Source organism: Dendroctonus ponderosae, unplaced genomic scaffold (assembly GCF_020466585.1).
Source record: "Dendroctonus ponderosae isolate FM_Combo_2020 unplaced genomic scaffold, Dpon_F_20191213v2 Dpon_F_20191213_2, whole genome shotgun sequence".
NCBI lineage: Eukaryota > Metazoa > Arthropoda > Insecta > Coleoptera > Curculionidae > Dendroctonus > Dendroctonus ponderosae.
In genome coordinates this window covers 12,474,057-12,499,005 of record NW_026018165.1, presented here as the reverse complement: position 1 = coordinate 12,499,005, position 24,949 = coordinate 12,474,057, and the positions used below count along the sequence as shown (strand labels likewise).

Sequence of the window (24,949 nt, the reverse complement as noted above, 5' to 3'; positions counted from 1 at the left end):
GTATTTTAATTGATAAATAGAGACAATAAATGACTGAAACCCAGGAATTAATTTTGATTTGGAATTGAAACACAGTCAGGAAAGTATATACAATATAAAAAAGAACAATCTGTTTCAACCAATGAACTTTTAAAGCATTTGTAGCGTAATTATATAGTCAACTATTTCGGATTGCTCTTCAGAAAAATAAAGCCGCCTGTATAAGTAACAAATTTTCGGAAAACCGAAAAGAGCTGGTGTTGGAGAAAGTAATTCAAACATGTAAGTGTGTCTACAGATTTAAATTTAAATTGAATTATTGATCTACCAAACTGCCAGACAACTGACAATATTAATAAATGCGAACAAGGAAAACATATGTTGCCACGTGAATGATATATTAATAATTATCAATGGTTCATTAGCTGTAAATCTACAGCATTTTTACAACTTTCGGTAAATATAACACAGAAGATTGAACTGAAAGTCAAAAAATTTGTTATAGTATTTTTGCAAATATTAAACGAAATTATGAATTCTGAACTTCACAATAACCATAAAACCTTACAATACTTACAAGAAAAATACAAGTAAGGAGGTTTCAGTCAATTCAATGATATTTAGAAAAAGGCCTTTCAAAACCTCCGAACGAATAATGACTTGGGGCATCACTTTAGACCAATTAGTAAACTGACACCCATAAAAATTGCTAAAATCGAGCATAAATATCTCGATGGTTCTCAGCGGTTGGTTAATGGTCAAAATGCCCCCCTTGAGTCGGGCATTCAAATCAAAGACCGAAACGTTCGTTATCGTGAAACAGAGCCGTAGATTTACCTTCATTAATTAAAACCGCATTAAGTATTTTGGGTATTTAAGAGTTCTTTTTATAACTCATTAGTCGTTTGAGTATTGTTATTCGAATAGTGATGGATTTCCTTCATGGAACTTAGATGCAAACTACAACATTCGAAACGTTACGATCACGTGCGTTGTTGCTTCCCTGAATGATTATAAATGACTCCATGCTGAGTTACTTTCACTTTAATCTATCTGTATTTTACTTGGTTATTTCTCCCCTGCACAGGATTACACAAGTAACTTTTTGATGTTAGAATTTCTTATGGCAGCGAAGWCAATCAAGGAACGGCTGAWGGTACAAGTTTCTTTATAAAAGTTTTTTAAAAACWATRATGCTATCTCTATGATGSTAAYWAATCTCGTGTGGYTTCTCGACATGGYTGGCATTTGTTTATATTTCTTACCATTTAGAAATCCGCAAACATTTTGCACGGAAGCCCCCAGAATAATATGAAAAATCGTGCATATGCTACTAGCTTCGCAAATAAAAGGATGGAAGAAAAACATAAATATATTACCAATTTAATGCAGGAAATGAGCTGTATTTCGAAACTATGACCGATACATTAATGAAAATCGAATTAAATCGAATGAAAGTATTTCCGCAATTTAATATCAGGTTGTTTGATGGACGGACGGCCCAGCAAAGTGCACCAAGTCAGGATTGGGAAACCAGTCGGGGGGTAAAAGGGTTAAAACAAATGACTGCCATTAGAGTGCGGTCCAGGAATAATGAGCTCGGTTGCGATCCGATGTGCTTCCCCAAAAACAAACCACTTCGAATCGTCCGATTTGTGATTTGCTGCCATTAGTTTGGCTTGTGGGGTAAGTGGGTGGAAAACATGAAAGACTGCCGCAGCTGAAATATGGAAGCCTGTATCATGAAATTTAATGATTTATATGGCGGTTTTGCATCTTTATTTGCCAATTAAATGGCTTTTGGGTCGGTTATTTTCGTTCACTACAGGGGCGTCAGTGGAAGGGATTTCAAATTATTTTAGGTATTGACTGAACCCTACTTCAGTGCAATTATACAGCACTTGTTATCTTCATGAGACCGTAAAGTTCACCTCCGTCATGATTATGAGAGAAAATTATCATTTGAACCATCGGAAGAAAATGTTGGCAGTTTTCTCAAACAAAACTTGATTTCAAGAAGTTTTTAGATTTCCGCTTTTTTTGTTTGAGTTGCAAAATCGACTCAAACATTACGCTGCTTTTTTCGAATCGAAGTTTCCCCAAGCTCCATTTGAGCGACAGAATTCGTTTTGGCATCGTTGGATAGAGAATCGAAAATTCGATTCGGTCATAACAACGCTGGTGAAGAAATTCGAGTAGTATTGACCCAAATAGCAAAATTTTTATGTTTTTCGTCTTGTTTTGGCTCATTTCTCGGAAGCAAAATGACCAAGAACCCTAATTTTTTACAGCATTCCGGAGATAAATAAATGACCTTTTTAAAACGTGATCTATCGATAAGAAAATGTTGGCAGGTTTCTCAAAAACCATTGTCTTAAGCACCAACAAAAAATAATTACACCTGTTCTATCTTGAACGGAAGAACTATCTTAAAAACCTTTCAGGTTAGACTTTCATAAAAATATTTCCTCCATTTTCTGTCTGTCAGCGTTCCCAAATAGAAGCCTGTAAATAGAGAAGTAACTCAACGAAATTAATTAGTGTAGTTTTCCCATTGCACTTCTCCTACGTTTTAATTAATAATCACTGTACACTTTCGACGATCCTTTACCCGGAGCTTAGATATAATATTTCAAGCTTTTGCACGATTTTATTCCATGCAACAGGCTTTAAATTCGACATTTTCAGATTTAGGTGGTGTATTGTTTTGTTTAAAGCTGAGCCATAAATCGTGTAGACCAATAAATTTTACGAAAGGTAAGATATATTGTTTATGCTGCCGACTAAAAGCGCTTTCCAACTGGTCCACTAGAAAAACTCGTTGTTGTGCAGAACATTTTAGTTATATTTTCAGTTACTTTCATGTGAATTTTAATATGTACTAAATCACGGAATTTATACAGTAACATGGGATTTTCTATTTCCTAAATGTTGGCTCTAAATACGTTTGCTAATAATATTTATAGTTTTAGCATACGTTAATAGTTTTTCAGATTGAAAATCCCATATTCAAGCTACAAGTATCACGTTTTATGCTGGAAACATGCAAATAAATAAATCGTTTGATGTTTTGGCCAGTTAAGCTAATAATAAAATTTGAAACATTTATTACGAAAATTAATTTAAGTTTGAATTTCGGCCATAAAATGTACAATAAAAGTTCTCTGCCAAATTGCACTTTATTGTATTAAATTGTGATTATGACGAAGACTTTAAAGAAACCCAGGGGATTTCCTATTCAAAACAAGTTGATTTAATAAAATATTGGTGAAAGTTTCTGGCATCCTGAGGAACCTCCCTCAAATATTTAATTATGTATCGATTTAGGATCCGATCACATCAATGTTACTGGATTGAAATAAACCATGAAAATATTTGGGGATTTGTACTAAATTTAAAAAATTAAATGGGTAGAAATGTATATTAGGTTTTGACAATTTGATTAGACTAAACTAATAATTGAAATAAAATGACTCAGTGAATTGTGGGCATCAAAAAACATGTTTACAAAATTTATTTTCCGTAAACTGGCATAATTAAATAGTTCAAAAATAATAATTAAATCCTAATTCTCCCTCAATAGCATAGCGGATATACATGTTCTTAGTTAACATACAAAGAGAAGAGCTCAATTAATTGAAAAGTACTGGTACTAGAAACATAAATAATTAACTAGTAAATTGGGCGTTTGGATAGGAGGTCAAGCTTTTAGAAGACAGAACAAATTATGCACATTGATCATTAAAACGTTTACAGTATATCTTTAGTAGGCAACATAATATGTGAACTTCAGGACGCCTCTCTAAAGTGCGTTTGCTTTTAAGTTAATTTGGAAAGCGTTCCATGATTGATGGGTCTAATAGAAGATTGATATATTGGAGTACTGGACAAAGAGATGTCTTTAACTTTCAATCAGACACGCGAATCACATGTAAAAAAACGGTAAAAAGTTAAATTATATACTGCTCTTTGAACAAATGTTGTGCGATAAAAAAATTGGTTTCACCCGCTCAAATGTATAGTAAAGTCAAATATAATGTATTACTAAATTTGCTTTTGTGGCAAGAAAATACGTTTTTTTTTTCATTGAAAGTACTTTCATTGTATACGTTTTCTTTTGATAAAAAAAACTTAAGTCCCGTTAAAAAATATATATCTTGGTTACTATACGACCATATACGATAGCTATTCAGGGCGAAATCATTTATAAAGCATTATGTGTAAGTTTCTCGTGAAAGAGTGCCGATCCAACTTTATGACACGAAGCATTTTTTAAAACCATAAACGTACCGACTGCTTCCTACAGCCACACCTCTTTGCAAGAAAGGTAGACAGACAAATCATATGTAGCTTCTTGTTAACCTGTTCCGATTTTTTCGATTGTTAATATTGCAGCACCCACTCAGATTTCCAAAGCGCCAAATATATCAAAACTACATTGTTAAATGCAGCTAGGTACCGCCCAGGTACTACCATCCATCAAGACAATTTATTTGACGTAAGTGTACTGTTAAAATATCGATAATAAATTACACATACTCCTACAATTTGACGGTACTAAAGCTATAAACTGTGTTAGTATTGTGGCAAGTTTAGCTATCAGTCCATGTATGTAACATGTTAATTAATGAGATTATATCTGGGCGGAGAGTTTTACTTTTGCACATTGTTATAGCTGTTTTGTTTTTGAAAAATTTTACCATCTAGTAAACTGTCCCCAGATATCGTTGTTTCTCATTATTTTATTTAATTTGTGTTGCTTTTTTATTTCAGTTCTCCATAGGGAAACTCAATATATTTGTTATTTAATTATCTTTGCTTAAATCAATGCTATTCAAGAATCCCGAGAGTTATTAATTTTACATCATCTTAACTGAATGGAATTAGTGTTTTAGTTACAATTTTCATTGTTTGCAACAGTTCCATGCAGAGAAAAGATTAATTATAACTAAAATGCCAAACAAAAATTAGGAATATCAAATGCTTAATATGTTCTGGTCACATATTTTGCATGGAACTAAATCGATTTCACTAATATTTCGGTAGAATTACTAAAAGTAGTTTGTATCGTATAGAAATTGAGCTGCATACTTAAATATGAAATTTAAACAGATCTTAACCGAAAGCTGTTATGTCATTAGCTAATACTAGACTGTGCTTAATTAAAATAGCCTTTTAAAATTGTAATACGAAATAACAAAAATAAATCACTGTGAATTAAAAAATGTATGAATTATTTGTTACCAACATGGGTTTTTTTAAATTACTAAATATTTAGGAATTGCATAACATTTCTCACCATTGAAACAGTTAAAAAAATTGAACAATGAAAAGCTTTCGGCATCAGCCGGACGGAGTCGTCATGAGCTTTTGGAATAGACAAGTTCAGATTTCGAAATGCACCAACCTCAGGCACCCCCAAGACCGGTTTCGAGCATATTAGCTCTCATCAGCTGCATGTTTCATCAGTTTTCTCATCAGCTGCATGTTTTGGAATCGCTAATTTCAGGCTAAACCCAGCTGATGAGAGCTAGTAGGTTTGAAACCGGGTCTGGGGGTGCCTGAGGTTGGCGCATTTCGCAATATGCACTCGCCTATTCCAGTTAAAAACAGTTTGTGGCAATTATTTGTTACTTCTTACAGTACCTATAATATTATCTTTCAATTAAGTGATACTTTCAATGCTTTTTCTCATTTGTAAATGGTGTAAAATCTAGATTTGCTATTTAATCCTTCTGAATCTAATCCTTCTGAACTTTTAATTATAAATATAATTAACAATAACATTCGACGTTTTTCCTCTTTTCAATGAATAATGTTTGCCATTTTTCTTTACCACTTTTCTTAGTTCAAGATTATTTAAGCGTATGCACGAGAAAATAGGATTCGATTACGTTTTTTTCAAAATTATTTGATACTAATGCGGCTCTGTTTTATTAATGCCGTATTTTCAAGTGACAAACACGCGTGGAACAACTTCACTTAGAAATCCTTATCTATTCTCGTACGACATCTAAAAATATAGTCATTGTTTTGACGATCAAAGTTATAAATCTTTGTTCTCGATTCCTGATGTTAATGTCCCTAATAAATTTAAAAGGTCTTGTGCCGTGAAGCTGCTGGCACTTGAGCGTTTCTGTAATTATTTCCGAGGATTTTTTCGTAAGTTGTTTTGAAATAACTCTCTCAACTTAGCAGAGAAAAATGCCACCGTTTCAGTATGCTAAAGTTCTTAATTGCAATCAAGCGAGATTTTTATGGAAATAAATGAAATTAATAATTCGCCAGTATTGCCGAAAAAATGACTTTATACACAGGGTGTCCCGAAATTATACTTAACAAACTCAGGTTCATGTACATGAAAAATTATTGTCTTAAGTACATTTTGCAATTTTTCGTGAAGTGAATAATAAAAAAGTTGAAACCCCCTGAATTTATATTTTTTAAGCGTATTTGGAGTCAGTTACTTAATCCAACAATTACTATCATGTTAACTAATTTTCAATGAGCTTATTTATTAATTTGCCAAAAATATTAAATTAAATTTCGCTTGGCTGTAGATAATAAATAGCTGTAATTAGATGTTTTCAATTCATGCCACGAGTTTGTTTTCCATCATTTGGCGAAAACGAAGGGGATCCTCCAAGATAAAAGGGGAAGAGGATTAGCTGGCGGGATAAAGACAAATACGGAAAGAATTAACATTAATGGTGCATTTTTGCACAACCGCAAAATATTTTTGCATTCTAGTGTCAGTATTAAAATATATATATATTGTGTACTTGTATATGCAACGTTACATCATCAGTAACTATTGTATAAAGGTCACAAATACAATCTTATATTCGATCATTTAGGTTTAGATCAAAAATTTGCATTGTTTCCGTCAAGTCTACTTATGCGCCAAATCTTATAACCCAATTAAAAGTAATTTTGGACCCAAACTTTTCGTAAAATAAAGCACATAATCTTTTCTAGAAAAAATGCGTTATGGCGTGAAGCGCAAAAACTCGCCATTAAGTGATTAGGCCAAATTAGTTTGCTACTGCTCCGTATTTGGTCCTGGGATTTTTATTTCTTAATTGCAATTTTAATTTTGACTAGTTGACAGGAGATTAGGCAAATTTAAGAGAAGCCCCGGATGGTAGTGACTGATTTTTTCCTGGATAAAGTTTATTAACGTTAAGCCGACGAAATCAGCTTTAGGGTGGAAGTTTAATTCATTGGACAGTTTACCCTTAGTTGCTATCCGAAAAAGAATACATACAACATTTCTTTTTTTTGTATTAGAAAACAATTCTTGCAGAAAGCATTAATTTCGGGTATGCAAGTTGAGGTCGTTTCGCTTCATCCCTATTTGAACGGAAGTTTCAATTCCATTCAAACACAACAATAAAAAGTACTATAAAGGGGTTAAATCTTTTTCAGACTCGGAGTTACAAATGATAAAATCTCGAATTTCTATCAGTCTTAATGGTCTGGTCTTAATTGCTCCGAAGTTTCATGTTTTGCAGGCCAAAGTTTCCGAACTTGAAAAGAGTTTCCGAATAATGCGAATTAATAAAAAGGGAATTGCTGGAAAAGCCGAGCAACCCAAAACTTTTAAATAGTTAACTTTTAGAAATTATGCGAATCCGTTCGTGTGGAATATTCGTATAAACAATATTGCCTTTGTATGCGTTGATGAAATAGAGGATTTTTCGAATCCGGGGAATTTGATTGACTAATTAGACGAACTAATAGAAGCTGAAAATTTTGTAGATAAATATTTGTACGTGAAAATATAGATATTAAATCAACTTTTTCTTATTAAATGTATAGTGCTATATTTTGAAGTATCTTAATGTTTACTTGAGCGACTATTGGATTTGCTATACCTTGCAAAAGAGATAGTAACAAAACTGCTAAAACATTTCGTTATTTGAGAAAAGCAACGTTTCTAGAGATGCGTGATAGGTATTTGCGTAAATGAAGAAATTTAGTATCGAAATAATACACAGTGTGATCTAAGAATCGAAGTAATTTATCTGGACGTGTTTTCTGGTAACATTTGAAGCACATAATAAATTGCAAAAAACATTCACACTATGAATTGCTATGTGAAATACTAAGCGAAATGCATTCAGATGACTTTTTCTCATTAGCATTACATAATTAATTGAGCGGTTATGCGTCAATCTATAAAGGTAGGTGGTGAAACCAAACCTAATCTAAAAAATTATATCATTTGACTGACGAAGCTGTAAAATTCGTCAGTAGCATTAGTCGAGAAAAATCCCCTAACCAGTTGAGCAAATTGTGGTGAATGAAAACACATTTGTTTTAGAAATTTTTCACGTCAAAATCCTTCAAAGTTGATAAAATGGTAAGTAACTTACTATCACTTGATAATTCTGTATTACTTGATAGTAAGTTCATTTAAAGGTTGACGATTAAGGAAACCCGTAGTTGAAACCGTAAATTTTTTCCATGATTGTGTTGAGTGCAGTTGGGGTTGGGGACCTAAACTGTTGCTTGTTAAACTTCAGCATTTAGCCGTTCAGTGGTGACAACGTTCACGTTCTTCGACGCTTTTCACTTTCTCACAAGAATCCATTTGCTCACAATATATCGCACGTTGGCAGAAAAGTCTACTTAGAATGTCTCCATTAAAGGAAAGTTACATGAAATTCGACATTCTTCTACATTTTAAGTTTTGGAGAGCTCAATTTAAAATTCAACCATAAAGACACGAACTTGTTGGTCTCAGACGAGTTGCCTCTATGCGTGATTGCCGCTCTACCTTGTTGTAGGAAAACTATGGAAGCCTACTTTTGGAATAGAAAATCTCCGTAATTTTAAGTTTGTTTTGAAATATTTTATTTTTAATAACATTTTCAGGTATATTATATCTTTGAAAAATAGTTCATTATTTTGAAAAAAAATATCTATTTGCTCCAAGGGAATTTTAGCAACATACCTGACTTATTAGAAAGTATCAATACGAAGCGCTAAAGCCAATTTGTTCACCATAATATGCTTGCCTCCAAAAAAATATGTCCTAAACCATCAATAGAGCAAGATTTGAAAGCCCAAATCATCAACAAATCGCTCAAGATGATAAGGCAAATGACAAATTTATCTGTCCGAGAAATCCAGATTTTCATCAGTTCGTTTCGGTAGTGTTTGATTGGTTTTTGATCTCAATCGGATAAAATCCAGTGAAAATCAATGGAAAAGGGAAAATGGAGGAAAAGTGGATTACTCACGGCTTGCTGTTGTCAGATTTTAATTAATTAGAAGCGTCAGCATTTTTTATTGGTGAGTTTCAGGTGGTATGGTTGATTAATAATATGTTTATCTAAAGCAAATAGAAAAGTAACTTGCTGGCGTAACCGGTTTATTGTGCAGAATTGTGTAATAGATTGCAGAATCAAATGTTAGAAATAAACTAGGTCCTTTTTGATACGCCGGAAAAGAATAAATCTATTGGAACCCAGCCACTTAACCGATCTAAAAAGAAGAGGAAATGAACACCCTCTGATTGATATATCAACGAATCAATTTTGCCGAATCGTATCGGCGACTATCTCAATTTCCGGTCGTTTTCCGCCCGCTTAAAATTGACTTTAAATTTGACTTTATCGGCCTAGAGACACATTAATTTTTATTTAGCGAGAAAAAGCTAAATTGGAAGGACATTTTACAATTATTTGGCGCGATTCGTCGACAGCTGACAGGATTGCAATTCGGTTGGAAATTTAGGGGTTGCTGGCCTTACCGGCATACTAAAAAACAGTTTGGCTGATTGGGAAGATGTCCAAAGAGATTTATAGTTCGAGGCTTGGGCGTGAATCTCTGCATCTGAGTCAAACTGCAGTGTACAAAACACACCTAAAGCGGCTATTGGTGATGTTTGAATAACGCTGTAATTTGTTGCATACTTAATTCCAATGGTCTGCAGGCATAAACCTTCTTATTTTACAACTAAAGACAGAAATTCTGTTAAAAACGTCGTTATAAATATACCTACTGATTTTGGGTTTGTAACTTGAAATGTGTATATTCGATATCTCTAATTTTGCACAGAAAGACAATGACAAGCCAGTATTATCTGATTAAGAAACTGACAAAAAATACTTTGAGAAAAATCGTTATGCTTTAAGCGTGTCACCACCGACAAGCTTCGGGAGCTCCGCTTCGAATCTATTGATTTGCGTCAGCTGTATTCGGTCCAGAAAGAGTCTTAAAAGCATTCAGCATTTCACATTGCTATAAATTAAATAATTTATAAGTCAAAATTAATTCCTGCGTTTCAGTCATTTATTGTCTCTATTTTTCAATTAAAATACGTTTCGGTGTATTTTTCCACCATCGTCAGTTTTTCTAAAATATAAATTTCATTAATTTGAAAAACAACTACAGTTCGCCAACAGCCTCATCATATCACACATTAAAATACATCACAATTGCAATACTTTCAAACATTCTAAAATTAATTAGACCTAACAGGTGATTAGTCAGGACAATCAAATCTGGGAAGAGACTAAAATTCTTCGTTCAGAAACTTAAATATTTTTACTTACATGTGTAGCGTTGCTGCTGCTTTAAGCCTTGGCATACATTTGGAGTATTAATTTTGTCCGTTTTGGATACAAGGCGAATAAAATACTGTTTATATTGATTTCTTTTACTTTCAGCTATTTTTCTTTGTATTCTGAGGATATTATTTTTGGTTTGCAAAATTCTTCAATATACCGGATGTTAGTTAATATTCTATGTTTATTTCATTTAATTAATGTGTGATATACTAAGCTAAGATTGTCGGTATCCGATCTGAAATTCATAGCATTGTTATGTTTTTTAATCTGTATCATTTCATGGACTCTTCTCTTATTATAATTATTCTCTTTAATCAGGCCTCACCTGTTAGACCTAATTAATTTTAGAATGTTTTCAAGTATTGCAATTGTGATGTATTTTAATGTGTGATATGATGAGGCTGTTGACGAACTGTGGTTGTTTTTTAAATTAATGAAATTTTTTTTAACTATCGGTTATTTTAGAAAAACTGATGATGGGGGAAAAATACACCGAAACGTATTTTAATTGATAAATAGAGACAATAAATATACTGAAACCCAGGAATTAATTTTGATTTGGAATTGAAACACAGTCAGGAAAGTATATCCAATAATTTATAAGACAAGATCCGGGCATCTTTTTCGGTTTTTTTCGCATAAGTTTGCGAACACAAATTTGAAACATTATAGTACGTCCTTCGCTAATTGAATTTCATGTGCATGTACAAATTAGATTTTATTGTTTAGGGAGCATAGAGGAAATACCCAAAAGTTTTACAAATAATTATTTCTTACTGAAAGCTAAGGTGTTCTTACATTTAGAAACAATGCTTTTATTGGAACTTTCAACTACTTATGCGTGTTTCTTTGCGCAAAACAACTAAAGTTTGGTCACTTTTACTAGTTGAGAAAAATTCGATATTTGACATCTTGGTCTCTTCTACTGAGTTCCAAAAATATTCCTTAAATTTGCTAGTTCAATAGTGGACCCATTCACTTTCTAATAAAGTTAACGAAACCATTAATCAGTAGAATCATTGTCGAAACAACACACAAGAATATATTGACAATATTGGGATAAAATTATCTGAGGAGTAATAATGAGAAATTAGAGAAATAGAGTTTTGTCAAGATAATCATCTAAGAATAGTTAATTTAAAAAAATATTTTTCATCTAGAAGTTTACGCGGGATATCTCGATATCCAGCGCAGATTGATTCAATCCAATCATTGGCTTAGTAATTATATTATGTAATTAAATATTATTATAAATTCTAACAATAAATTAACAATAGTATGTGAAGTGGTAAAGGAAACAATGAGTCGTGATAAAAGAAATATATCAGAATCGGCTTCAAGACGCGCTTATTAACCCATTAAAAGCTACTTGTAACTTGTAAATTTTCTAAAAACTCTGAATATTCTGATAAGTGGAACGATAGCGATTGGAAGCAACCGGAACACCAAAGCTGATGACAATGACCTGAATTTTTTATTCGAAAATGGTTCCAAAAAAATTGTAAACCGCTTAGAAAATATGAAATAATTAAAATAAAAAAAAAATCTATTCGAATGTTTAGTTGCTTTTTCTCACTGCGGCCAATTCTACAGTCGCTGTTTCTCTGCAAAATGAAAATCGCAGCTTTGTAGTTTCAAGCGTTATCAACTTCCCGGTTATTGAATGGTTATGGAACTTTTATAGACTGATTTTGAAACAGTATCAAAAAGTATTTATGATGTTATTAAACCAAGACATTTTTCGAAATCGCTTGCCACAGGATGCCTGCGTTCTACCAATTTAATAATTTTTACCAATTTAATAATTAATGTATCCACTAATTCAAATGTTTATCTATATTATATTATTTAAAAAGTTAAAATCGTGGGCCTAAAGCTAAACTGGGCAAGTCTAAAATAAAAATTTTTGGTAAATGCACTTTTAAACCGAGCCAAAAATGATATCAGAATCTTTTTGGAAACTTAGTTATTAAAACATATTTTAGTGCACCTGTTTGCGTGGCCTTAGGGGATTATATCAGTTTTTGAAGACAAATACGGCAATTTTGAACTTGGTCACTTTTAGCTTTAAACCCACGAAATTCGCTATTATCTACCAGACGGATTTGATCCAAAGCGCTTTTGCTATAATTCAAATTTTTGTTGCTATTATTAAATTGGGAGTATATTGAATGAGTTAATTATATTATGAAATAAAATGGTTACCGTTCACAAGCAGCATCTACAGTAAGCAAAACATACATTCATACACATTCACTTGACTTCACCTTTTGTAAATATGCGCAATAAAGTATTTATTTTCAATAAATGCAATTTCGAACGACGATAAAACTTCTTTTTGTTAGAAATAATATTCCATGCTAATGATTATGCTTCTAGACTGGCATTAAAACTATATAAGGTAAAAGAAGCACCATGCAGAAAGAGCGGAAAAGGAAATAAGAAGACTGCCATCCACCCTAGATAAGAATGGAGCCGTCGTAAGCACATAGCATGAAATTGAGTGTTTTATATTCAGAGAAAGTGTCATTCATAATAAGCGTTGTTTATCTAAGCCAAAGTCGACTGTTTCTCTATGCCATCACAGACACGTCGGCATTTTGCATAGAAATTGGTCGGTGGAGGTTTCCATTGGGAATGAATAAGGTAGATAATCTGTTTTATTGAGCTTTGACGATCTTTCGAATACGTTTATATTGATTGAAGTGGGAGCTTACGTTTATTTAGCATCAGCAATTAAAACGATTTGGAAAACGTTAATTTCTTGCAGTTGGTTTTAAAGGTCTCTCTCAATGGTGAGATAATTTGCCTTCGATATATATGGGATTAAATAGGCTTACAAATAAAAGTAACAATTATTGGGGGATACTAGCACTTCCTCAAAATTACTGACAAAAACTCAATCTAGAAGTTAATAGTGTGAAACTTGAAAAACTGAATATGAATTGAACTGAAAAAAGAGTTAGAGTTACTAAGTAATCAGTACGTGAATATAGTATAAGATACCACATTCTTGTATTGCAATTGACAAACTAGCTATTCTATGATTGAATTTAGGGCGATAACACAATTTTCCACAGGCAAACTTTCAAAATAAAAATTATGAAAAATACAACAAATTATTGTTGGGAGTTAATAGTTCATGTTGCTAGTTAATAAAAAATAACTATTCTCGAATAAATCTATACGTAACAAAATGTATTTAAAGATTTGTTAATCTCTTTTTCAAAGAGGCCAGTATATGCGATCTTGAGCAATTAGCAAGAGAATTGTTGCTAATCTTGTCGTATATTCGCAGGTAGTGTTCTCTTTGCGACTGTACTCGAACTTAATACTTAATCATCCATTTCTCAACATTGGGCTAGTTTTGTTGTCCCAGTTTTTTACGTTACTTAAATATACGTTATAAATTTTAATTGAAACATTATGCTTAATCATATCTAATGAGGTAATATCGAAGCTTCAGTTATCCTGTGTATGTGTCGGAGTATTTTGTTTCCGGTATCCTGTTTGCAGGCGTTCAGTTCCTGGGAATTCCTAACATAAATTGCAGGAACTGGGGGAAATAATTTTGAGATGTGGTGCCGGTTAGAGCGTTATTCAGCAAAATTAGTTGCACGTCCATAGATAAGTGAAAATCGAATACTGGCATGAACTTTGTACAGCATTATCTGGTTGTGTAGGTACAGCAGTTAATCGGGAGATTCCATTATTATCGAAGAAAATCTATGGCAGTAAATGTTGCTTTCATTTGCAATTGAATAATTTTCGACCGTACAACTTGCCAGAACATTATTAGGATTTGGATCAGTATGTGATCTACTTTCTAGAAAATAAGAGATCTTATTAATATATGAATATTTGTTTTCTCTGAGAAAATTAAATGGTAATTAAAAAACAACATTAAAGTTACTATTTTATTTTGTTCAAAGATATGCAGAATATAAGTATTTTTTGTGTGGATGTTTAGATCGTCATGAAAATCTAGTACTTATCAAATCATTTTGATCTGATAGATATTTTCATTTTAATTCGAACGAAAAACGTGTTACTTATTTAGAATGAAACTTTTATTTGGAACTTGAGAATTGATCATGAATATTACATTCAATAAAAATTCATTCAATTCAATTTGCTTGTCAGCAGCTACATATAATAATAAAAATTATATGTATGTATCTAAACCCAAAGTTAATAATTTTATAGAAACCGACAGATTATTTGTTTTATTTCTGTAGTTAGTTGGCTTTCCCCATTTTGACCCATTTGAACTTCGGAAAAGCTTATTTGGTAGAAGACTTAGTTCACAAAAGTAATCTAAAACATTATAGTCGTGATATTAAGCTCTAACCTCGCCTGAACTCGAACAATAAAGAGCCATGACTAAGTTTCATCTTTTGTTTATCTACCCTTCTTCGCGTGGTTTAAATTTGGCCACAGACAGAAGCGTATCTATAGAATTCATTAATCTACAGTTTGTATTACACTTAAGGCAACCTACAAAATATTTTTTGTTTGTAATGCAGCCGGTTCCAACAAATTAATAAATGGTATTTGAGAAAACCGTATTTTAGCGACCCAGCCAAATGTTTAATACTCATTTAATGGTGGAAAGATACAATATCCAAAGTTCTTTAAATGTGTAATTACTAGAATATTTTGGAAGCACATGTTGCAACAAAACTCTATTTTATAGTACAAATAGCACGCCTCTGCTATCGGAAAAGCGGCACTAAACCCAACTCGGCAGGATTATAGAATGTTCCTTTTGCCCGATTGAATATTCCTGTAAAGCAGCAAAAATTTAGCTTAGACCGCATTTAAATGCGAATCCAGGTCCTCAAAGTTACAAACTTGGTAGTTTCGGCGGATTTTTTGGTGTTGAAAAACTTGCGTGAACGTGTTAAGATGCTTTTAACATCCCGTGCATTAGGTGAGTGAAGCCGGTGTAGGACAAGTTTTGTTCACGTTCCTGATAAAGCATGCTTGCTCAAAAGCTTAAAGTTGCATAAGCTCCCAAAGGTGTGTTTATTTCTTCCGAAATGGCATTTTATGCGCACGAAGTAAGAAAAGTTGCTTAGTGTTTTCCATTCGTTCAATAATAAATGTTCAATTTCATTCAAATTCTATATTTCTAAAAAAGTCTGTTTTAATAGCTGATTTGTCTGGTAAACGATTTAAGTTTAAAAATTAGTCCATTAACAGCTTTACAAATTACTCAATGCGCTTGTTAACATTAAATTAATGTTGTCATTCTGGCAGGACCATTATGTTATACATAGTGCAACTGCGGTTTTCTAGACCAAATTACAATTGCGATTGTAGTTTTCCGGTCTAGTAATGATTTCCAAAAACGAGTACTCACCCATTACCCATTAAGTTTATATTTGTGCATATTCTTGTATTTGTTTTCACAAGAATACCGATTTTCTCACACAAATAAAGTATGGAATTGGACAATTTATTTATTGTTTCGAGTAAAATAATTTTGTATAATTGAAATATCTTTAAAATTGTTAGTCGAGAACTTTTTGCGAAAATGTTGCTGGTTTATTTGAATTCGTGTGTCGATAAATCCTGAAAAATAGGAAGCAGAAACGATAATATGATTTCTGAAATTATAGCTTTCATACCTTAATAAGAGGTTACTATTTGTATTTATTCTGATTCTGCATAAACTGAGAGAAATATACTGTATAAAATGGGTGACTTTTTAGACACCACACCATTTATTTTATATCTTGCATTTACCGAAACATAGCATTCGAATATTATGACCAAAAAATACCTCGCATCTACTTCTAGTACTTTTAAATCCACAAAATGTTATAATTCTTTGAAATTTATTGCACTTCTCTTTAAAATTTACAATCACTTTAGTGAAATACGGTGTTCTCGATTTTAATTTCCGCCTAAATAGTTATTTACACTGTTAATCCGTCTTGGTAATCTTTAATTAAAAAATTTAATACTTCTTAAATCACCTTGCCAAGGATTTTCGTGATAAAATCCCATTTACGTTCGCGTTATTTAGGATTAATATCAACGGTAAGCGCTGGCGCTTTGGAAAATGCAACAAAAGCAAAAATATTGCGTGATAGATGCTACCTATTTATATAATAATAGCTGATTCTGACCATCAGTTCTTGATTACAATTGGTTTGGTTAAATATTGAATGTGTCCGGAAAATCCACTTAAATACTATGGATTCCAATGCATGGAAGCAACATCAAAAATTGAGTTCAGTAAATTATTAAAATTATGCTTTCATACTAACAATTAATTTCAATTTTATTTTGAGACTGTGCTTTGTTAATACTAAGTGATTCAAACTTAACGGTTTACTTACATTTTTGTTGGATGTTAGCAGTTGAAAATAGAGTTTTTATTTTGCCTTTATTAAGTAGTGTTTGAATCTCTTTGCCAGAAACAGCTAATAGATACAATCTGCCAATATAGAGACAATATGGCTTTCTGACACGATCTCTAAATGGAGTTACAGAAACTTTAGAGTAAAACATGTAACTTCCAATCAAATTAGATAAGTTTCATGAGGTACGATCATGCATCTTGTTAAATATTTGTTGACGAATTTGTCGAGAGTTTGTGTCTAGTTTTTATGTTGTGCTCTTCACAGTTTTAAATGTAAAAAAGTTTAAATTTTTTGGGCAAGTCTAAATTAGTCAATTCTGCGACACAACGAACGTTCAAGTCAGTGTGTACTCCAAGGAATCTGATTTTTTTTTATAGTGAAAGTTGTCAAAGAAAGTTTAACTTAACTCTGTTTTAGAGTTTAAATCTCGAAATTTTGAAACATTGAGTTCTTCTCAACCATTACAGAGACGAATTTATGTGATAATCAGTAAAATGATTTGTTTTTTATATTTATATTTTAGTTTTACCTATTAGATTTAGTCATTGATTTGGTTTTTAGTAAGTAAATGTTTTTTACTCAATTTTAGTACTATTTTTATTTTAGCTGTAACTTTTTATTTAACTACCATTCAACTATTTTTTGCTACATTTTGCGTCCTCTGTTCTCAATATTGAAATAAGGTAAACGTAATACATTTGTTAAGATGGCTGTTGCTTGCAAGTTGAATGGTTTCTTTTAAGGTTTTATTTTGACACAAAAACCAATCTGAAATAAAACAATTGTGTATTACCGCAGAGGACAGTCCAGAAAGAAGGATGCAGCCATGAAAAAAGTTACAAACAACGATCTACATCAAGAATTACATTACATTACGTTTACATCAAGAATAGTTAAAATGTAAAATTTTCTCTTGCCAGTTAGGTTGGAAATGACAAATCAAATACAGGAGTTAATGCGTCTAACGTATTTTTTTTGTGAAAATAAAAAAAAAATCTATGTTAACTGCGCCTACATTATATATGCATAATGCATCGAGCACGTTGAACTAAACCACATATTAATTTTTTAGTTTATAAGTTTTATTAATAAGTTTTAGAATCAAACTTTCTAACGCTGTTGCCCGTAGGTACTACCTTTCGATTTGATTTTTTCTCTACAACCGAAATCCAAATTTCAAATTGCATACTTACGTTTATGGATTAGAATTAAAAGCAATCGCAGAAAATCTACAACCTTTTCAGGCATGTTTAAAACAGAACACAATACCACAAAAACCGAATGTGAGTTAATTTTCATGAAAATGCCTGCCAAATGTAATTACGGATAGCCAATTTTTTATTATTAATCAGCTCCAAAATATGTACATAATTTATACAAGTAATCCATTTAATCATTAGTTTTAATTATGTCGCTGATCGTAATATTAACAAAATGTTCAAAAACGTCACAATTAAATCATATAGTAATTATATGTATAGATCGGTATTGTTCCACGGTATATCATATAATAGTTTCATAATAAATATCAATAAATATATATATTCATTAATTATGTCCATATGAGCACTCAACTTAACTCTGTTAGCATTTTTTATAAACCATGCTTCAGTTATCATCATGTAAGTAGTAAATTATTGAAAAGCAAAGTAAGCTCCTAACGGCTAGTAAACTAAGTAAGCTCTAATGATCAGGACCATTTATACAAACCATCGGAATAAGGCAGGCGTACGGAAAGCAAAAGGACGACTAAAGAGAGAGCATAGAATCTAAATTTGCTTAATATGCTAACGTTCACTATAAATTAAGTAAACAGTGGTGCACAAACGATAACATTTTGGCCCTCATGTACACGTAAACTGAAGTTGTTATCTTACCATCTAACAGATGTGTATGGGGGTGTAAAATACCCTGAAGAGGGACAAATTCAACTATTAACTTTGCGTTTTATGCAGTAATTAGTCCTCTATACGCGACAATATTCTCAAAGAGGCCCGAAATGAAAATAATAAAGGGATGTCAGGTATCTAGAATCTAAACTACTAAATTATGTTTTAGTAGGAATAATTCTTAGAGTTGAATTTATTAAATGTATTCCTTTGTTTTCAGAAGTTTAAAAGATTTGATCTTCGTGGCAATAACGTTGCCAGAATAGAACTAGAGCATATAGAGGGATCATATTGCACTATAATTACATATTTAATAAAAACATTATATACAATATACAGCATGTCTCCGTAAATTGAATTCATATGGAGGACTTTTTTATTATAATATTTAGGAAAAGTAATTTTCCATTCAAAGTCCTGTATAGTCTAAAAACTAAGACTTTTCAGGCGTATACTCGTATAAGGTTTGTCAAAACATACAAATTTAGTAAACTACCTTTATTTAAGACAACATCGAAAATTGTTATTAAGTAATTTAATCAGATCTAAAAACCGCGTTCGAATATGTAAATATGCCTTTTTTCAATAAAAAAAATAGTTTTGCTGTTTTTTACTAATTTTCCTACACTCGTGATTATTTATGAATTATTTTATTAGAAATTGGTTTAATTTAATTATTATGGTATATCAGAGCAACCTAGATTTCATCTCCTATAGTTGTACTACAATTTCTATTGTTAGTGTAGATATACTAGTTTGTTACTACTAGTAAAAAGAAAAAACGTATTATTCATTACAAATGGATGTAATTTAATGTTTAAATGTGGTTTTTACTTTGGATCTTCTTTTCCTGATAACAATTTTCAATATAGTCGAACAGAAAGGTACTTTAATCTTGGGTAAAAATTATATTTTTTGGTACAAAACTCGTATCAGCCCGAAAACATTAAACATTTGATAACTGCATTTCCCCATTTGATTGCAGTTTTAGACCATGCAGAAGTTTTCATGAACAAAATATGCGCTAAAAGGACCCTTTATTGTACAAAGCATGGATTTACGATTTATGCATGTTCTTATCTTGTTTCGAGTTTAGTTAATAATATTTTTAATATTGTAAAAAAGCTGAATTAGCCCGATAAACGTGTCTGAAGAAGATTTTTGGTGTTAACTAGGTGTACATTTTTCGATCTGATTTTACTAGTGCTAGTAGTTTCAAATCGAATGATTTACAATTGTTGTATTTTGCCTAAATTCTATTTAAGAACTAACTTGAACGTTCAACAATTTTCCAAACCTCTTAATTATAAATCATAAATCCCCATCTGCCTGAAACAAAGAAGCATTTACAAAATCATTTGCAGATCCCTAAAACACCATTTTTCTTCAGAACTTCTGGCCGAATTCACACGAATTACGAGCTGACACGCGAGGTGGAAGCACGAAAATGAAAAAGAAACAAGGAATCCCGGAACCCTGAAATAGAGTCCCGGAAAAGAAAAATGAACAATAGTGGCCATATGCGCAAAATTTTCTTATCGCTCTGATGTAACAAATATAAGAAGAGGATAAAAAACCCGGAAACGGATTATCAATTTTCCGTTACAAATAAAAACAATTTAAAGTTGGAAGGGTGTAGATTACCTTTCGATGGGCTATCAATCTTTTTTTGTTACCTGTATCGTTCAAAGAAAATTGTCGATTAGGATTTTCTTGTTAAGTCATTAACGGAGCTCGTTTGTTATCGTGGACTCAGAGGAAACATGATTTAGGCAGCTTCGGCAATTTGTTGCGTTTGTGGAATAGTATATTTTCTGTAGTTTAAAGGTAAATTTTTCTGAATTTTAATGAAGCAGATTGAGAGATGAATTGTCAAAAAGAGACAAAATGTGTTTTAAAAAGTGTGTATGCCTCTGAATTGATATGAATCTAATTACATTTTTTTTAATAATCCTAAATAAATTAATTTACATGCTCAATGTACACCAGGAGTTGCATATGAATGATTGGAATGGAACATAAAAAAGCGACAAAAAAGAAACTGGCACAGTGGAGTCTATAAGAAGCTGAAAGATCGAGATTCAGTAATAAAAAACTGTAAATAATTTGAGCCGAACTCCACTCTACTGCCGCATGCCTCAGCTCTAAAATTTGAAATCCAATCAAATTAGCTCGTGTAGAACGACCATAGTAGTTGATGGCTGCATCAATCACTGATCTTGTATAAATGGTATGGACGAGACAGCCACTCTTGTTATAACCATATTGCGCCATACACAAGTGAATTTACCCTAAGTAAATAATCCAATTTTGGTTACGCATATTAATGTTTAAGCGGACGCTGTCTGTATATGATATGGTTTATGGAGTGCTTTGCCAATTTCATGTACAAATACTACCTGGCATAATTTGATTTCGAAAATTTGAATATCTTATTGTATGGAGCAAAATCTTCTTCAAATTTTCGATCATTTCATATTATTTTTTTTTTATTTATCTCGCAAGTAGACTAGTATTTAATATCACTAATGGACTACACACTAAAATGGAAACTTGAGCTCCAGTTTTCTGGATCGCTGGCATTTGGGTTCTATTTTAGTTTGTAGAAAAAAAAATGTGCTTACAATAATGTCATAAAAATGTTGAATTTTATTTTTCTATTTCCACTAAACGCTTTAAATCAGGCAACTCTGGACATTTTTGACAAAACATCTAGATAATTGCAGTTGTGTATATTTTGCCTTAAAACCAAAAGATTTTGTTATAAATGAAATGTTAATTCATTTTGTAGTATTAATTGAGAGGAGTAATGTTAGGGATTAATACTGTTTTTTAGCTTGACTGGAGCAACTCCGATCAGGCGCGCAATAGGCATTTTATGCCCACTGAAAACGAAAATCTTCTGGAATGTGGTACATTTTTGAACAATTCTGATTATTTCAGGTTTTTTTTGACGATTTTAGGGGAGAGTGTTGAACTCTAAGACGGTTTTCAATTTGTTTTCCAGACCACTTTTTAAATACATTATTTTAACTAAATCGATTATGTTACTTACCTTCTCTATTTAGAACGATGTTCTCAAAAAATATACAGGGTGTCATCCAATCCATCGTATTTTTCTCCCGATATTCCAAAAAACATAACTTTTTAAGCAATTTTACCATCAATAGAAGGGCACTTTTCCTTAATAAAAGTTTGGCAAGATCGCCTTCTTTTGCACCAGAGAATATCTCAGTATACAGGTTGAAGTTTCTACAAGAACTGTAAGTCGGAAAACTCCTAATGCACGGTCTATATAAATCACTCTGTATAGTGGAGTTCATTTACTAAATCCCAAGCGACTTGGACAAAATTCAAACTCGCTTGGTTCGTTTCAAATAGAACCACGCACGCCATCTTGCCTCACTATATTTTGCTCCTGCAATTAAATTCCTGAGATACTAATTGATAATCAGTGAAGGCATTACACTTGTAGATTAGGGAAGTGCGGAACGATGGAAAAGCGAAGATAATTTCCTTTTCCTCATTAACAAGGGATATTTTATAGGGATTCAATTTACGGCATCGTTTTTAATTAAAATAGTAAATGGCTTTTAAATTGAGACGATATGGATTTGGTTTTTCAGCACCCATGACAGGGATTGCAATTTTGTGGCGTTCATAATTTAAAGATTTTGAATCAAAACTACTTTTAGTGAAGCTTTGATTTTGCATCGCAGTTTTCCATTAATTCGATGCAAAATATCACTCAAATGAACTTCAATCAGTTCTCTTGATTCAGGGAGTTTCAATTTTCTATGGCAATACAGTTCTATTTTATAGCGCGAATAATCGATGAAAATGCTAGGTCGTATTTTGTATTAGTATTGGATGTAACATATACACGCTCTACAGTTCTGCACAATCCCAATAAAGCCTGACAAAACATTAATTATGGCAAAGTGTGTTACACCTACTAATAAGGCCCTGATATACATCATTGACTCCAAAATAAAGTGAGCTCAAGGGAAATAAATTTCAGTTGGTGTTTGGTTTCAATTAGCCGGAAACTTTCGATAATTGGAATACGAGTGACGTCGTTGAACTAATCTGGCCAATGCCTTCGGCACATTAGATTATACAGCTTTAAAGGAGAATATCAGTTGAAAATTGCTTCAAACTATTCGAGTTTTTTAATTCCCAGTTTTTAGCCATGTACAGTTTATTTAGCAGTGTTCAAGAAGAAAATATAAACCTTTTAACCCAAGTCTTTTTTTAACCAAAATTAATACGTTTGTCCATTTCTCTTTGTTGTGTTTGATTCCGTGTAGCCTAGTTTAGACATTTCATTTTATTTTCATTTTATACAACTACATATATGAATGTCTTAATACATCGTTTTTAAAGACGGTGCAGTATATTTAGCAATGTTCATGAAGAAAACGGAAACCTTTCAACCTAAAGCAGTTTAGCAAAAATTAACAGATTTGCATATTATTCTTTCTTGTATTTAATTTCGTTTAACACAGTATACGCATGCCATTTCATTTAAATTTCTGAATTAAATAAGTATGTGAGAATTGTTGTTGTGCGCCAAGACACATAAACCAGCAGTTTATATGCGAGAGACAAGAGAACAACTAGATATAACATCTAAGCTACTTCCAGAAAAGTTTCAAAGCGACTTCTTCCACTCTATAAATGATCACCATAAAACACAACAAACTGAGTGTTAAATGTGATAAAAGAATAGAGGCAAAGCTGGGAAATATCGAGCTAAGGAAATAACATATGGGCCGTTATAGATATACTTTCTTTTTTATGGACGCAATATTTTTAAGGGTTGGTAAATAATGAGGCAATTCCTATTTGATGTAGCTCATTTTTTGCTTGTTTTTGTAAGCGACAACTTTGTCAACATCTATGTGCATTTTTCAGAAGCAACCAAGTCCATAAAATACATAGCCTGTAGCTAAAATAATAAACAAGTCTTTATGTATTTTATGTTATTCATTAAAAATATAATTGTTATTACAGATATCGATTACATCAATCGATATAGTTTTTGAATGGCGTATTCGGTTTCTGATAATATGAACCTGAATGTTTACCATTGGTTAATGTTGTGTGTGATGTTCCTTTAAGAAACTAACTCGTTCACTCGCCGACGAATCTTGAACTTATTAAAAATCATCTTTAACTTTAAAGAAATTTCTTTGCAGACTATTCTTCTTTTTACTTTTGAGAACTGGATTCCTCCGACTGAATTGTCGTCATTTAATTTTTGTGCCAACTGCATCTTCGACGAATGCATTTTTAAAGTGTTCTTTGAAAATGTAAAGATGTCCACTTTATTGGCAATTATGCAATCGTTTCCAAGTGGACCTTAAATTCTACTTGTAATGCAATAGTAAATGAAATGATCATTTCTTTTACAGTTATTCGAGATGAGTTTCGACTGGAACCTCAAAATGGAAGAGTTGCAGCTGGCGAAGATTTTATCATGGAATGTTCTCCACCACGAGGCACCCCAGAGCCGCAGGTGTTTTGGAGAAAAGACGGACAAACTTTGGAGCTGGGAGCGAGATTGAAACTGGTGGATGGTATGAACTTGGCTATTACCGATGCTAAACCAGCCGATGACGGAAGGTATCAATGCGTGGCCAGAAATACAGCAGGGCTTCGGGAAAGTTCTGTCGCTATTTTAACAATTTATGGTAAGCTTATACTTGAATCGTGTACTAACAAGCAATTTAAATAAAATATAATCTAAACATTCCCAATACGCAACTGCCGCTATATGTATGCAAAAACAACGCGAATTAAAACGCACTAAATAGGTAAGAAACATTCGTACATGAAGAAGGAAGGTGTGCCTTGCCTCGCAAAACCTATGTCAATTCAGAAAATAATGATAGAAATAAATTTAAGTTTTTTTTCAAATGAGAACACCAACTATATTTTTGAAGTGATAACTTTTTATGGGAGGGAGGGCTCCCACTCCGGCCTCTTCGCGTCTGAGGCCTGAGGCTTGGGATGCACATATGCACTTCGAATTCGACATTTTTCTCTTAGTGCGGGTGCATCTGTAGATCTGATAAACTTTTCAAATTCACATTGCGTTATTAAACTGACAGTGATTTTGATT

General features: G+C 32.3%; 1 protein-coding gene across 1 annotated transcript in view; it reads left to right on the top strand.

Annotated features, from left to right (window-relative positions):
* The window catches only part of LOC109544564 (roundabout homolog 2), a 226,804-nt gene that overhangs the window by 187,790 nt on the left and 14,065 nt on the right, over positions 1–24,949 (top strand). Inside the window, exon 4 of the mRNA XM_019914838.2 lies at positions 24,240–24,518. Coding sequence (XP_019770397.2) covers positions 24,240–24,518 — 279 coding nt within the window. The remainder of the gene's footprint in view (positions 1–24,239; positions 24,519–24,949) is intronic.